Here is an 18156-nt window from a genome sequence, read left to right as displayed (position 1 = left end):
AACTCTGTTTTGTATCACTCATACCCTCGGATTATCTTTAACAGAAGAGAAAATAGCAGCCCTTACCTTGATAGGAGAAGCTTGCCTTTTAGATGTAAATCAGCAGGGCAGTCATCAGAGCGACAATTCCTCTCAAAGAATGTCTATAAAATAAACCAAGATTATATTACCCATTTTATCATACACATTTTTTATCATACAAATAATGAAAGTGTATCCAAACGAGTTGAACATTCAGAGCATGTGCTCATAAGATTGAATGCTGTGTGGACATGACTACATCATTTGACTTGTAAAGCATAACCTTCCTACACAGATAAGAGTTTAGCAGACCCAGCTATCAGATAAACCTGGTGAGCACAGTTCATCTCAGAGATATGCAGCACAAAGCAAGCATATACTATGCCTGTGGGGCAAGTTACTGTATCGTGCTTACAGGTTAGTATTCCTGTGTCTTCACAAATGTACACAATGTATTTCTTGCCCTGTCAGAATTAGTGGAATTGATCCTTTCACAAGTCAGCAGACATCATTAGTTGTTGAATAAAGACATGATGGCCATACACAGCCTTTCTAATTCTGGCCTTCAGGTCTTCCTCCTCCTCCCCCTTTCACTTTCCACCACTGTTTATTCCACACACATACTCAATCTAACGATGGATTAATGCTTTATTTTGTACTCTTTGCGCCTATTGACATCAGTAAACAGACCCAAAGACCTACAGCCACATGCAGAGGCGTAGCTAGGAATCATGGGGCCCCATAGCAAAATTTTGATAGAGTCCCCCCCTCCAAAAAAAAACAAAACTGTATAAGGTACCTTTGTGCCCCAGGTAGCAACCCGAGTATAGGTAGCTAGAGATGCCCTCCCAGTAGTAGGTAGCCCCCAATATAGGTAACCACAGTTTAATTATCTTAAGTTACTAATCCATTTAGCGTAACATACGTTTATCCCCAGGGTGATGATATGGTCTGCCGTCCTTCAGGATCTATAATAGATCTGACAGGCATCACCCACTGGGACTTACCGGCACCATAGGTTGCTGTTGTACATACCCTCATACTGTCCACAATATTTTATCTGGGTGACAGGATTTTATGGTACAGTATACTGTATCATTTAAAGTTATGTTTTAAATTATTCAAAAACCAAAAAAGGGGGATGAACAAGCACCATCAATAAATAATATGTATACCAGGCTAAATACTGTAAAGAAATTGACCAACTTTGTGTGCAGAAAGGCCAAACATAGCTACAGCAGTACTGACACAAAGAGAAAGATATTGGCCCTGCATGAACCGCACCACAAGGTATTGGAGTACAAAAAATAGCCTTTATTTAACCATACCAACAATAAAACCAATTAAAAACAATCACACGATATGAATAATGCCCTCAAAAAATGCACTGTGAGTGCTGAATATGTACAATAATAAACACCTGATATATAATATAGCACAGCTGTATGCCAGTAGCAATATAGTAGTGAAAGGGTGAAAAGGGTAGATCTCAGAATGAGGCCAACCAGCCTGTAAGAGTGAGGTACACCAAGTGAAATGGTAGTAATCTGTGGTGAAAACCAGTGTGCGGGGTAAAAAAGATACCCAGGTGTAATGGCCAAACGAGGCCGAAAGCTAAAGAGGAAAAAACTCAGAAAATCGAGTGTGAGTAAAGAGCTTACCAGGATGCAGCTGTGCAGAGGGACTAGCGTGCGGAGGCCATCGCGATTCGCCTCAGCAAGCGGCTTCTTCCGGGCATATGACAACCCGTTCTGCGAGTGGCTAAATAGTCACATCACGTGACGCGGAATGAAGCATAGAGGCGGCGGCTGGGAAGGCGGAGTCAGGGGTAATGAAATGAGGTTGGCCTCATTCTGAAATCTACCCTTTTCACCCTTTCACTTCTATATTGCTACTGGCATACAGCTGTGCTATATTATATATCAGGTGTTTATTATTGTACATATTCAGCACTCACAGTGCATTTTTTGAGGGCATTATTCATATCGTGCGATTGTTTTTAATTGGTTTTATTGTTGGTATGGTTAAATAAAGGCTATTTTTTGTACTCCAATACCTTGTGGTGCGGTTCATGCAGGGCCAATATCTTTCTCTTTGTGTCAGTACTGCTGTAGCTATGTTTTAAATTCATCACTTGTACTTGTTCAAAATTTTAATAAAAATTTAAAGTAAAAAAAAGTTATATTTTAAAGTGATTATCCTGCATAAAATGTAGCCAGGTCACTGCTATAGCTCTATTGCGTTTTTGATAGTATGGTGGTGCAGAGTGTGAGACTGAGTGCAGCCTATTGACATGTCTGTATAGCATCAGGCCACTAGGTGTCGCCCAAGGGATCAATCCTGAATGCTGCCAGATGACAGGCCTCATACATATGTAAAATTTTAGAGTAAACAAATTTTAAAGGATATCCAAGGTGGGGATTCATATGAGGCATAATTGCCTCAGCTGTGCGACTGGGAAAGAGGGGGTTATTTACCCATAAGTCAGTCATCTTGTGCGCATTCCAAACATCTAGGACGCATTGCAAGACTCGCTACCACGCACTTCCTCCTTCAAGCCGGAATGAGGAAGTGCGCTGTAGCGGGTCTTGCAATGCGTCCCATAGGACGTGTGCAAGATGTTTGGAATGCATACAGGACGACTGACTTATGGGTAAATAACCCCCTCTCTCCCAGCCGCACAGCTGAGGCAATTATGCCTCATTAGAATCACAAATTTAAGTCCTTATAGACTCATGAGCCCAACACTAGCCCCTAGCAGTCTTATCAGGTCCCTCGCTGTTTCTCCGTATCCCTCCAAGTTGATGCTGTCCCCTCTGAAAGATCCCCTACCACAGCTGTGGTCCCGGGCTACTGCACATGTGCGGGTGTGTCAACACGCCTCTCTCGATCAAGCTCCCATAGACGGGAGCATCCTGCGCTTGCCAAGCTTGTATTTGTGAAGTGCGCAAGTGCAGAACATTCCCGGCTGTGGGAGCGCGGTCAGGAATGGTGCATGCGCGGTGACCTGCAGCCACTGCAGGGGACATCGGCACCCTGGAGGTTGGCGGTTATGCGGCAAGGGGCCTGGTGGAGTTGCTGGGGACTGCAGGAGGATCCAGAAAGGTAGATTTAATGTCTTACCATCTTTTCACCTCCAACCTTGGATATATTTTAATGGGTAGCAGGAGCCTGCAGCAAATACACTTTAATGGGTATCAGGATCCTGCAGCTATTAATGAAGACAGCAAACTTTTACAGGATGCATGATTTTCACAAGAGACTGACTGGCAGCATGGTGGTACACAGTGAGATATGGCCTCAATTCACTAAGCTTAACTCCTGTCTTTAATAACTCTTCTCAGCTGTTTTACAGTTATCACAATTATATCACCATGGTGATAACTGTAAAACAGCTCAGAAGAGTTATTAAAGACAGGAGTTAAGCTTAGTGAATTGAGGCTATATGGGGCTTGATTCACAAATCGGTGCTAACCTACTTAGCACGTCTAAAGTCTTTAGACGCGCTAACCAGGGTGCTAAGTAGGTTAGCACCGGATTTCTCAATCAGATCGTGCGCTAACTTTGCGCGCGTAAAGTGTTACGCGCGCAAAGTTTTACGCGCGTAAAGTTTTATGCGCAAAAAGCTTGTTTAGACGTGCTAAGGGGGTTTTCACAGGCGTGCTAACAGTTAGCACTGCTTTCTGAATCAAGCCCATAGTGTGCAGACTCACCGAGCATTGCCTGTGCTGTCCTGGCTGCTTCTGCCTCTCAGATCTATTCTGCCTCTGGTAATTGTAGAGCTTCCCATAGCTGCTGTGTCCCTGATGTGGGAGGCCAAATTCCTGCACTTTCTAATAGTGCTGATAACACAGACAGTCTAGTGGAGGGAGAGAGGCAGTCTGCAATCATCTCTGTGCTGTGTGCTACACAGATGCCTTCTCCCTGGATAAAATAGCTTGTACACGCTGCCTGGAGACACTCAGTGCTGTGCAGTGGCAACAGGCTCTTCTCACTTTCCCTGGCTGGAACTACAGGTTAATTGTCGGGCTGGCCAGAGAGGGTGTTCATGCGCAGAATGGTAGCAAAGTAGCCCCCCCCTTACTTTCCTGCTACTTACTCTTGGCGACCTGGGGGGAGGGTGATTTCATTGCAGTGCTGCAAGGCAGGGTGTGGGGGTTTAGGAAGGGTATGTATTATATATTTTATTAAAAAAAAAATCCTCTGCTGCCAACTGGGCCCCCTAGTGGCGTAGGGCACCATAGCACTTCCTATGCGTGCTAAAGTGATTCCTATGCCACTGGCCACATGCACTACTTACATTTGACACCCCTCTTCATCATGGGGTAACTCATTCACACAAAGGGTTTGGAGTGACATCTGCACTTTACCCTGGTTCCAAAAACCTCACCCTACATCCTCTGTATTCACAATTCCACCACCACTACAAAAGCCTCTGAATGAATGACTATGATCACATTATCTCTCTCATTTCACTTATTGCCCCTCACATACAGTACCTCCTCCAAGATTCTTGTATTCTCATGTGTTCTCAGTCTCCACCAAGATACCTTCTGAGTCACTCAACGTACTTGCTGTGCATCTAATATTCACCCTTCTGTTTTTGTGAAAGACATCCAAGAAAAGCAGCAACTGCTACCTTTTCCTTATGTTCATACAGTGGGATGCGAAAGTTTGGGCAACCTTGTTAATCGTCATGATTTTCCTGTATAAATTGTTGGTTGTTATGATAAAAAAATGTCAGTTAAATATATCATATAGGAGACACACACAGTGATATTTGAGAAGTGAAATAAAGTTTATTGGATATACTGAAAGCATGCAATAATTGTTTAAACCAAATTAGGCAGGTGCATAAATTTAACATTTTATTGATTCCAAAACCTTTAGAACTAATTATTGGAACTCAAATTGGCTTGGTAAGCTCAGTGACCCCTGACCTACATAAACAGGTGAATCTAATTATGAGAAAGAGTATTTAAGGAGGTCAATTGTAAGTTTCCCTCCTCTTTTAATTTTCTCTGAAGAGTAGCAACATGGGGGTCTCAAAACAACTCGAGTCTCAAATGACCTGAAGACAAAGATTGTTCACCATTATGGTTTAGGGGAAAGATACAAATAGCCGTCTCGAAGTGGCAGACCAAGAAAAATCTAGGCTAGACAGAAGCAACGAATGGTGAGAACAGTCAGAGTCAACACACAGAACAGCACCAAAGACCCACAGCATCATCTTGCTATAGATGGTGTCCCGGACGGTTGCGGGGCCGCAGGCGCGTCCTGTAACCGCCCGTGAAGAAAAGCGATCGCACTCGATTCTCTGCATCGATTGCGCTTCAAATCGATACAATCTGGGTTGAGTGTGTAGGAGCAGCTGAGTCTTTTCCCAGCAGAGAGATAGCATCAGCCTAACTGCAGGATGGCTCTTTTGATATGCTAATGAGCCTGGGCCCAGAGAGTCCCTGGCTTCAAGCTGTGCTGATGGCCCATCCATCAGGTACAGGTGACAAGCACCATGACAGAAGCAATCTAGTTGGGGGAAAAGCCAGACCCTCTGGCTTCCTCCCAGCAGGGGAGCTGACACCTAGCTGGCTGCCCCAAACTTCAAAGATCCTTTGCCTGGGAATGACCTGCTATAAATCCCAGAGGTATCTCATATTCCATAAACTGCTATATGTATCATATTTTCTGTGTTGCCAGGCTGGCAGACCCTCCAAACTAACAGAGCATGTAGGGCCCTGTCTGGCGTTGGTTCTGAGAACATCTCAGAACATTCTGAGGTAAAGACTGCCAGTTAGGCAGTTCGAAAGTGCCCTGATGATACCACAGGGGTCCCACCCCTCATGTTTGGTATCAGGCTGCTGGGTACATCGAGGCAGACCTGAAAATATTAGTAAATCTGCCCTGACCTGTACGGTTCAGTGAGATAGAGCCCATATATGGTTAAGGTATGATTTCTGGTCCCCCAGGGGAGAAGGAGGGGAGAACTCATCTCATGTTCTAAGGGGGTGTGTGGCCCCGCCCTCACTCCCTCCTACGAAATCAGGGGCATAGGAGTGGCAGAGGACCCAAACTCAGTGTCCTCCACCCTGAAAACATCTTGAACTCATCGGTGCCAGCTTGAGGATATGCTGGCATCCACCTGGTCTGAACTCGGAACTTTGATTGAAACACAGAACTCTGATTTTTCCCACAAAAAGGACATCTTTCCAGGAACTAAGTATTTTTCTCCCTTCTTTTATTTTTTATACTGGTTATTACTGTTTTAATAATTGTTGATTTTAATAATTGTCTGTATATATTAATTATTTATATTGCTGTGAATAAACGACTTTATCCAAGTCATTCACTGTCAGCTACCCTGCTTATCAGCACACACAGAACTGATCCCGGGTCTCTGAAGAGACGCTACTGTTTGTTTGTTTGTTGTTGGCTAGACAGAATACCGTGTGTTTAACCGTTTTATTCGCAGGACTAGTCAGTCAGTAAATCGGGTCCACTGGCCCATACCAGTGGTGGGGGCAGCACAGTGGCGTAGTGGTTAGCTCTCTCGCCTTGCAGCACTGGGTCCCTGGTTCGAATCCCAGCCAGGGCACTATCTGCAAAGAGTTTGTATGTTCTCTCCGTGTCTGCGTGGGTTTCCTCCGGGCACTCCGGTTTCCTCCCACATTCCAAAAACATACAGATAAGTTAATTGGCTCCCCTTAAAAGAAAAAAATTGGCCCTAGACTACAGTACTTACACTACATAATATAGACATATGGCAATGGTAGGGATTAGATTGTGAGCTCCTTTGAGGGACAGTTAGTGACAAGACAATATATATACATTGTACAGCGCTGCGTAATATGTCGGCGCTATATAAATACTAAATAATAATAATAATACCCTGGAATCGTGTGTACGTTGTAATTACCCGTATCTCACAGGCTCCCTTCTGGTTTGTCTGCGGCTAATTCTTAGCGGTTCCTGCGCATTGACTGCGACCAGAGTTCGCACGATCTGTGCGCTGGCACCGCTTAGAAGGCCAATTGCGGTCAGCCACTAGGGCTCCTGTGACAGATGGAATTACTGTGCATCATTCAACCATTTGGCACACTTTACACAAGGAGATGCTGTATGCGAGAGTGATGCAGAGGCAGCCTTTTCTCCACCCACAGCACAAACAGAGCCACTTGAGATATGCTAAAGCACATTTGGACAAGCCAGCTTCATTTTGGAATAAGGTGCTGTGGCCTGATAAAACTAAAATTGAGTTATTTGGGAATAACAAGGGGTGTTATGCATGGAGGAAAAATAACACAGCATTCCAAGAAAAACACTTGCTACCTACTGTAAAGTATGGTGGTGGTTCCATCATGCTGTGAGGCTGTGTGGACCAGTGCAGGGACTGGGAATGCTGTCAAAGTTAAGGGCCGCATGGGTTCCACTCAGTATCAGCAGATTCTGGTGACTAACGTCCAGGAATCAGTGACAAAGCTGAAGCTGCGCTGGGGCTGGACCTTTCAACAAGACAACGACCCTAAATACTGCTAAAAATCCACTAAGGCATTCATGCAGAGGAACAAGTACAACTTTCTGGAATGGCCATCTCAGTCCCCAGACCTGAATATAATTGAAAATCTGTGCTGTGAGTTAAAGAGAGCTGTCCAAGGTCGGAAGCCATCAAACCTGAATGAACTAGAGATGTTTTGTAAAGAGGAATGGTCCAAAATACCTTCAACCAGAATCCAGACTCTCATTGGAACTTACAGGAAGCGTTTAGAGGCTGTATTTCTGTAAAAGGAGGATCTACTAAATATTAATTTCATTTTTTTTAAACAGTTATTGCACACTTTCTGTAAATCCAATAAACTTAATTTCACTTCTCAAATATTACTTTGTGCATCTCCTATATGATATATTTAACTGACATTTTTTATTGTAACAACCAATGATTTATACAGGAAATACAGGAAAATCATGATGATTAACAAGTTGCCCAAACTTTTGCATCCTACTGTAACTAATAAATGCAACACCCACATGCTAAAACCCTCTTGACTCATAACCGTACACTATAAAGCACACTCAGTAACTGGTAACTCACCAAAACACATCAGCTGCACACTAGCTAATGGCTGAAAAGCTACAAGTAATCACAAGCGTTATAATTCATCTCTGGGATACAAATACACCTGTTACTTAAATTTTGATTATATGACTTCCCACATCAGCCAAAGAGCACCTCATGGACATCTGCACTCCATTCAATTCACTTAAAATAATCACAATGAAATGCTTAATATCAGGGGCGTCTCTAGCCATTTTGTCACTCCAGGCGAGAAATCCTGTGGCACCCCCCCCCCCCCCCCCCCCCCCGTGATTGCCCCCAGTCCCATACCCCGCACCCCTCATGGTGAACACCACTCCTGTGGTGAACCCCACCCCCAAGACCCCCGAAAATCATAATGCAGCAGCGTTTCACCAGAAAATGTACTTATTGCGGCATGGGTTCACCAGAAAATAGTTGTTATGCAGCAGAGCGTTTCACCATAAAATATACTTATTGCGGCATGCACTCACACACACCACACACAGTACACACACACACACTATACACACACACACACACAGTGTACACACACACACACACACAGTACACACACTGCACACAACATACACACTATACACAGTACACACACACACACACACTCTAGACATGCACAGCACAGTACACACACTATACACACACACACACACACACACTGCACACAACATACACACACACAGTACACACACTGCACACAACATACACACTATACACAGTACACACACACACACACACTTTAGACACGCACAGCACAGTACACACACTACACACACACACACACACACACACAGTACACACACTGCACACAACACACACACACACACACACACACACACACACACACACACACACACACACACACACACACACACACACACACACACACACAGAGAGAGAGAGCACACTATACACAGCACACAGTAGACATACACTATACACATACAGAGATAGGAGGAGTGGAGTGAGACTGAGAATAGCCTGAGATGGAGCAGTTTATCTGTATTGCAGTCCCACATTACACAGAGACTAGTTGCTGGTAATAGGACTGCTGTCCCTGCCAATCTCTTACACAAGTCAGCAAGCAGCCCTCCTGGAGTCTAGGGACTGTCAAAACTTTTCAACCTGTTTAAGACCTTACCCACACATGCAGTCATTATAACAATGGGGAGAAACCAGACAGATTTTTTCCCACTGACCCTCCAGACGAGTTCTACATCATGCTGTGTATATTTACCAGCTAGCCTGCCCTCTAATTGCACTTTTATCAGCTAGCCTAGTATTTTACATTGCCTTACATCATCAAACCTGAATACAGCAGACACAGGACCAACCCTAAATCATTGAATGAAAGGCGGCCAGGGGGGAAGTCAATGCCTGGCTGCTACACAGTCTCTACATCCACGCAGTTAGCAGTAGCAGAGAGAGAGGGACTGAATTCTCAGGAGTCGGACTCAGGAGCTGATGATGCTGTACTCCTCGGATCCCTGACTAGGATGAGTGCCTTCTCTCACTGACTCATTCATTACTGTGGTTCTTTGAATCATTGAGCTGAAGTCCAGTCAGCCCCACTGCTGCTGCTGTGTAAATTGACACCTGAGTCAGCTGAGAGGCATTTCTTCTCTCACTACTCAGTGCAGTAGCGCCCTTGCCTCTTCCTGTCGCCTTAGGCAAAAATTTATAGCTGCCTAATGGCTCGGACGCCTCTGCTTAATATGGTAAATGGGAAGAGGTTGACCCGTCCTGGTATACAGTGTTCTGATAAAGGGACAGCTAAAATATTCATAGTACAACACACTAACACATAGTGGCAGTCATGCTCTGACAAAGCGAAGTTCTCAAAGTACCATCCTATGACATACAAGTTTGTCAAAACGGTGCAGCACATGGTCTCACATGATTCCACATTTCAACAGTTCAATAAACTGGCCCAGATTCCATCATTCAAAACAATTTTCTCATCTAGTTTAAGATTTTGGTATTGACTTCTGTGAGATGAATCTAATTTAGCGCTTTTGGAAATTCGTATTTGGATACACCATTGTTAAGCTTCCAGCACCACAGATTGGCAGTGATCCAAGCATGATGCTCTGTAATGTGTGCTGAAACTCAGAACTATGCTAACAATTTCAAGTTGATGCCAGTGTTACATTAATTTTATGCAAATCTATGCAGCCTGGGATTTGACCAATCCTAATGGAGTAACTGATGATTTTGATAGTAATAGTTCCAAGCTGCACATATTTTTAGATAATTAACATAAAAGTTGCATCATCTCTACATTATTACCATATAATTGTCTAATCCTTAAAGGAAAACCATTAATAGTTGTCAATCTGCAACAGATCTATTAGATTCTCTGTGGTCTGTGATACTCTTTGGACCAACAGATGCGTTTCCCAAAAAGCCTATGGTGGAAATGCAACTCCTCTGGGTTCCAACTGAACCACAATGGACCATTGGAGAGGACACTACACTATCCGCTCCTGCTGACTGTTAGTGTTCTGGCTTTAGTGGGAGCTGAGCCTTAAAGATTTTTCAAAGTTTATGGACTTCAGTACTGCTTTAAAGACAATATACATTCATTGTATTATATCCTTTATCATAGCTTAAAAGGAACACAACTACAAGCAGATTTGCACATATAGGTCACCAATGGACTTCTATTCATTGTAAAGTCCCATTTACATTTGCTACTTATATCACCTAAAAATTATTTAAAAAAAAAAAAAGGATTTGTCAATAAAGGTAAACAAAAGTTTGCTTTCTTAAAACAGAAAGAATTTGTGATAATTCAGGTTGGAGTGAGCTCCAAGATGTCTCCCAGTGCATCACTGCTGAATATATGCAAATTAACCATTGTTGCCCTTAGAAGCTAAACACACCTCCAGATCCGCTGGAATGCAATTTGTACAGAGCCATAATAATCCAACATACAGACTGTTTTGGATTGGTTGATCCTCATCAGTGCATGTCATGGATTAATTTGGATCTATGGAGTAGGGCTTGAAACACCCAGAGGTACAGACTAACCAGCAAGCTCATGGTGAACCAAAACTCATTGAAGTGTGTAAGGGGCTACAAAGGTCCAAAAAGCCCCAATGAGTTCTGGTTCACCATAAGCTTGCTGTTTAGTCTGTACACCGGTCAATAAAGGTGTGATAAATGATGGTATTTTCAATAGGATTATTCAGATCAAAGGAAGATTCTATTTCATTGATCCACAGCATTAAAAATCCAAACTATTCCTAATATCAAAATTAGCTGCAATCATATATATGAAAAAAATGTCCCATGCTGTTCAACCAGTTCTTTCAGGAAATGGCCAATAATGTGATTGCACAGGATCGCTTAGGCCCACCAGCTTTTCTGTTTTCATACAATATGATCTGAATAATCTTATGAAAAATTTGATCGCTCTCCAAAAATTCTACCGTTAAAGGGTACCTTTAGGTTGGAGAACCACCAGAGAGCGTTTTTAGAGTCGCTCCCATTGACTTGCATTAAAACCACAGTAAAATAACAGCAACATTGCAGCAAATTTCAAAATGCAGAGATTTCAAAAAATCATGGACACGATTTTACGGCAAATCAAAGGAAGCCTTTTTTACAAAATTGAAAGAACCCGAAAAAATTCTCTCTGGTGTGACAGGACCCCTAGAGTAGCTGGGATGAGAACTGGAGCAGTGAAAGAATAATTTAGGAGCGGTGCCTAAACTAAAACCCACAGCTGCTGCTCCAATTCATCTCTGAAACTAACACTCAGAGAACCATCATTTATATGTCATTGATAATAATGAGGGAAATGGAGCTGCCCAGGCTCCCAAGGGCTTCGAGTGAGGTAGGGGTTTAGTCATTTCTCCTTACAGGAATTTCGACCTTACTAGCTGACCCCAAGCCAGACGCTGGTTGAATAGTAGAAACACTCATGGGATCAGTGAAAATTAAGCCTCATACTGATTTTTGACAGAAAAAGATAACATTTTTATAAAATTATATTGAAATTGTTACAAAAGTTTTAAAAGATTTAATTCTCTTTGAAATGGTGCCATGGTTTTGAATTGTAAACCAAACATACAGTTTAATGGGTAGATTTGAACTTTTCCCTTTTACTGGAAGTTGACTTAAATGACCTCTAGATAATTCATATGTCATCATTTCCTTACATTATTCTCGTAAAGTAACATACAGATAATTCATGGCAGGCTAAACTTAAAATAACTAAAAATATACGGAGAGTAGTCCTCTGGTATTAGTCACTTGTTTTCCTCTTTACACACGAAGCATCTGATTTTTACATTATTCACAATGCATTCTACAATGGTTTACATTCAACAACTAACACCTGAACCTGCTCTATTCTGTGGAGAGGACATAGGAAGTGATCTGCACAAGCAGCTGGTACAACATGGGTTCCAAGAAATAACAAACTCATAATTATGTCTTACAAAGCAGAAATAAAATGAGCTAAGGAACAAACAACACAATAATCATGTGGTGTGGCGATCCAAGCAAAGTGTAACCATTGCAAAGTCAATTCAATATGGGAACAGACCGCGCTCACAACAAGAGATAAAGAATTGAAACAGTAACTTATGGCCATGCAGAAAATTCAGGCCACTAATGTAGACCAAACTAGGGAGATCAAGTCTCTAAGATGTCCAATCCAATTTTCCTCTCATAACTGGCCCTAACGTTTCCGCAACCACCACCATGTTCACAGGAAAAGGATGCAAACGTTTTTCACGGAATGGAAGATTTTTTTTGAAAGAAAAGAAATGGTGGAGGACTGGTGAGGACTGCTATGTTCTCCGGCCCCTATACACCAACCCACACGTCTTCTCTCTCAGACACACATCTCCCAAAAGAAATTGCAGCCATTTGTCTCAGTTCCTTGTCCTGAATCTCTTAATGGCCATATGCTGTGGCATAATGCCAATTATTTCATGTAAACAGATTAACTGATTAGGGGAAAACATGCAAATCGATTTCCGTCCACAGATGTCTGGTAGCTTTATTTTACTTTATTTCCTTTTTTACTTTCTTTTTAGGACTTTTCTCTAGCTTCACCAAGAAGACTAATACATATCTGAACTGTCCTCCTAGGCATTAAAATCACAGCGGTACTGTTATTGCAGAGCTATTAAAACTATATATACCCTCCCACACACCCTTCGCTCTTCAAATAACTTGAATTTGGTTATTCCTAGGATCCACTTAAAAAGACTAGGTGCACTGGCCTTTTCTCATGCAGCCCCTATGCTATACTCTACTGCTACCCCTACTCTATGGAACTCACTTTAGCAATCAGTGTGAGAGGCCTCTTCTCTGGACAGCATTAACACTCCCCCCCCCCCCCCCCCTATTTTTCTGGGCCTTTGGTCAAAGCACTTTAAGTCCGCAGGGAGAAAAGCGCTATGCAAATATTATTATAAAGAAATCAGGTGTTGGCAGGTGCTGTGCTTCTGAGTGAGGTGGGTACTCAATAGTTGAGCGCACTACAAGCCAGAAGTAAATAACAGTGTGTCAAACCAGACTGACACAGGAGGCCTTATGCAATTATCTTTTTCTCCTAGGTGATATTTTCACACCTGGGGCCATGTGCAATTCACTTTTTCACCTGAGTTTTGTCCTAGTAGATAATTTTCATCTTCGATTTAAAATAGTTTCCCAACACTTTTTAACTAAAAAAAGTAACAAAAAGTAGGTGAGAAAGTAATATTAAACTTATTTTGAGTATTTTCTAGCTTTCTGGTGCCTTAAAAGGCATTTTATTGACAAGATTAAAAATATCACCTAGGAGAAAACTCAGGTGAAAAGGCGAACTGCATATGGCCCCTTGTCAATAAAATGCCTTTCAAGCCACCAGCAAGCAACTAAATACTCAGAATAATTTTGATAGTACTTTTTCACCTACTTTTTGGTACTTTTTTAATTGTAAAGTGCTGAAAAGGTTAGTGAGGAAAGGAAGCAGGAGCTGACCTGGTTTAAGTCTTTACAGTGGCGTCCCTACCATAGTGCGCAGGGGGGCGGAGCGCACCGGGTGTCAGACACCCAGGGGGGTGTCACCACGACCCCCCACAGCAGCACAGCAGGAGGGAGAAGCAGGGCTAGAAGGAGGGGCAGTGGGGGCAGCGGTGGGGAGGGGGGAAATATCCCCCCCCTCCCTCACCTGGGACCCCTCCTTCTGCCTCTCTCCCCCTCCAGAATAGCGGCGACAAGTGCGGGGCGGCCGGAGGCGTATGAACAATTACTCACCTGATTTCCGCGTTCCAAGCGTGGAGCGCAGCGTCATGACGTCACAGGTCTCTGTCTTCAATGCCGCCCACTGTGCTTCCTGATTAGTGGAAGCACAGTGGGCGGCATTGGAGGCGGAGACCTGTGACGTCATGACGCTGGGAACGCGGAGATTAGGTGAGTAATTGTCTATACGCCTCCGGCCGCCCGCACTTTGTCGCAGCTATTCTGGAGGGGGAGAGAGAGGCAGAAGGAGGGGTCCCAGGTGAGGGAGGGGGGGGATATTTCCCCCCTCCCCACCGCTGCAACCCACTGCCCCTTCTTCTAGCGCTGCTTCTCCCCCTCCTGGGCATCTTTACTGGGGGGGGGGGAACTGTACTAGCTATACTGGGGGCAGCTATACTGGGGGCAACTATACCAGCTATACTGGGGGCAACTATACCAGCTATACTGGGGGCAACTATACCAGCTATACTGGGGGCAGCTATACTGGGGGCAACTAAACTAGCTATACTGGGGGCAACTAAACTAGCTATACTGGGGGCAGGTATACTAGCTATACTTGGGGCAGCTATACTGGGGGCAGGTATACTAGCTATACTGGGGGCAGCTATACTGGGGGCAACTAAACTAGCTATACTGGGGGCAACTAAACTAGCTATACTGGGGGGCAACTAAACTAGCTATACTGGGGGGCAACTAAACTAGCTATACTGAGGGCAGGTATACTAGCTATACTGGGGGCAGCTATACTGGGGGCAACTAAACTAGCTATACTGGGGCAACTAAACCAGCTATACTGGGGGCAACTATACTAGCTATACTGGGGGCAACTAGCTTCACTGGGGGCAACTATACTAGCTTCACTGGGGGCAACTATACTGGGGGAAACTACTAGCTATACTGGGGCAACTATACTAGCTAATACTTTAAATTACAGTTAGCTCCGCCCTCATCCGGTCATGACCACGCCCATTTTTTTGCCGCGAAGCACGCCGCAGGTTGTGGCCACGCCCATTTTTTTAGGGGGGGGGTGTCTTTTAATACCCAGCACCGGGTGCCAAATGCCCTAGGTACGCCACTGAGTCTTTATTCTATTTCTTGTAAGCTTGATGTGTGGTACAGTGCAGGACTTGTCTGGGGACTCAAGTCCTGCACTGTACCACACATCCAGCATGCATGGGCCCATATGCAATTCACTTTTTCTGCTAAGTTTTCTCATAGGCGATATTTTTAAACTTGCCAATAAGATGCCTTTTAAACCACGAGCAAGCAAGAGAATACATCAAATAATTTTGAAAGTATTATTTCACCTACATTTTGGTACTTTTTCAATTGCACAATGCTGAGAAGTTATTTTGAATAGAAGATGAAAAATTATCTCTTAGGAGAAAAGTCAGAAGAAAAAGTGAACTGCATATGGGCCCCTGGTTTTGATATTGTGCCCTTGGTCTCTGTCTCAGTCATTTTTACAGACATTCAGGCCATTGTGTTGGTGATTTTTAACTGTTCAGCACTTCACAGTGAAAAGGCCTGTTAGAAGAACTGCATGAGGCAGAACTCCAGCCAACAATTTATTTTTCCTTTAATAAAGGTGGGTGAAGATCATGTCCCAACATAGCTTATAACTTTCTGTTTTACCTCTGTTAGGCTCCACACTGCTCAGATGCGCAACAGTCCATTCATAGACTTAAATACAACACTACTGGGATCAAGAACCACAATACTCAAGGAAGCCCTGGCAAAAGCATAACTACTAAGGCTCCCCATTAGACTGAAACAGATTAGTGAGAATCCTCCCTCTCGGTCTGTTTTAATCCAATGGGGATTCCCAGTGGTTTATGTCTCTGGTTCTGATAGAGTATAGCGGCGCCTGTCCATGGTGGCAGCAGAGGACTAGAGTAGCAGAGGAGAAACAGAAGAAGGAAGAAGAAAACGGTGACAGAGGAAGACAAAAGGTGACATGAGGCAGAAGGTGACAGAACAACAGAAGAAAGTGCAGAAATGTATACAGCAAACAGCCTAGTGAGGGTCAACACAGCCTGATCCTGTAGTCTGTCATTGATTCTGTCTGAATTCATGGCTTATGCTGCATTCAAAAAAAAAAGTGCAAGTTGAGAATTTGCGTTTTGATGCATAAATGTGAACGGAACCTATACACAACATGCTATCTGCTGACATGTCCGTTTCTGCCTTCTGTGAAGAAGACAAAATTTTGTCAGTTTTCACAGGAAGTGTGACCCGAGCCTAAAGTGTGCTCTGTATGCACTGCCAGAGAATATCTGAAAAATACACTGAACATTCTTCTTAAATTATTATCCTGGTAGTACCAGTACAGAAATTGACAGGAAATATCAGTGAGAGAAACACAAACAATAATAAAACCTAAAATAAATCTAAATATATACCATTCTGCAACTAAATCCCCACAAAAAAGGTTTGTGCTGGGAATGTGCTGTTAAGTAGAACTTTTGCAATCACAAAATGGACATAATCCTTGGAGCCATATTTCTGCAAGTCATCATACAGTACTTGGATCACTGCAGTTTTGTGTGACTAACTGAACCTCAACTCTGCATGTGGATTTTCCTAGCTTATCCCAAATGGTTTGTTTATATATGTGTGTGTGTGTGTGTGTGTGTGTGTGTGTGTGTGTGTGTGTGTGTGTGTGTGTGTGTGTGTGTGTGTGTGTGTGTGTGTGTGTGTGTGTGTGTGTGTGTGTGTGTGTGTGTGTGTGTGTGTGTGTGTGTGTGTGTGTGTGTGTGTGTGTGTGTGTGTGTGTGTGTGTGTGTGTGTGTGTGTGTGTGAATTTGGAGAAGGCCAAGCAAAATATGATTACTAATTCCGTACAAAACGGAAACATTTTTTGTGACTAACTAACAGAATGCATAAATGGCAAAGACGACTGGCAATCATTAGCAATACCTAAAGAAAAAAAGTAGCTTAGTCATATTTCCTTCCCACATATTTGGAAATGTGATTCTTGTAATAGGATGTAATAGGATATGAGTTTAAACCTCTGGCTGAGGGCTCAGGATACTCAATAAAGGTGTTCTTCAGCAGACTGCAGCATGCTGGGATACAAATACAAGCACAGCTGGAAGCAGGCAGAGATGTTATCAGTCAAGAGTAGTTCTAGTCTTCTGAACAGCATGCTTACTAGATGGACCTTCTTATTACTGAAGTAGCACCTAATTCATTACTATTTTCTGTATTTATATACTGCAGACATATTACACACTTTACAAGGTCTACTGAATAATCCATATCACTTACTTACGCAAAGGGGCTGATATGTTTGCAGAAAAAATGTAAAAATGATGCATTCTAATGGCTTAGTAAAAGGTTTCATGGTGCCAGTGCTTGGAGATCCAGCGTCTGATGCACTAAACTTCCTGAATGTTGACTTCACTTAAGTTAACTTCCCATGAGAGAACATTTGGGGTAATTTTGAGCCTAATTAGGCACAAATGTGTGAAACTGCACATAGATTATCTCATTTGGTATTAGTGAATTATTCATGACAACTTTTCAGCTGTCTCTCGTGCTTGACTTTAATGCCCCAGTAAAGCCTCCTCCTTTTTTTAATCACATGAATAAGTAGAAAAGTGTGTTGTATGTGCTTTAAGCAATAATTATATTGAGGGTTTCTTCTTTGCAGCATCCAGTAGCTCCTTTTGGTAAGTAGAGTGGAAATTCCATCTGCATTTCAAAGCAGATACCTGATCCAGTCCACCTCATCCAACCACAGCACAACAGCTCTGCAGTACCTCCTTGCTCAGTTTGTAACTAAACATGTAACCCTTGCGACA

The 18156-nt window shown here is 43.1% G+C and overlaps 1 protein-coding gene across 1 annotated transcript in view; it reads right to left on the bottom strand.

Moving 5' to 3' along the window:
- ITGA9 (integrin subunit alpha 9) overlaps window positions 1–18156 on the bottom strand; it is a 565489-nt gene that overhangs the window by 204489 nt on the left and 342844 nt on the right. Inside the window, exon 17 of the mRNA XM_068236571.1 lies at window positions 67–143. Within this exon, the coding sequence (XP_068092672.1) occupies window positions 67–143 (77 nt within the window). The remainder of the gene's footprint in view (window positions 1–66; window positions 144–18156) is intronic.

This window comes from Hyperolius riggenbachi, chromosome 5 (assembly GCF_040937935.1).
Source record: "Hyperolius riggenbachi isolate aHypRig1 chromosome 5, aHypRig1.pri, whole genome shotgun sequence".
Lineage (NCBI taxonomy): Eukaryota > Metazoa > Chordata > Amphibia > Anura > Hyperoliidae > Hyperolius > Hyperolius riggenbachi.
This window is presented reverse-complemented; position numbering and strand designations above follow the sequence as displayed.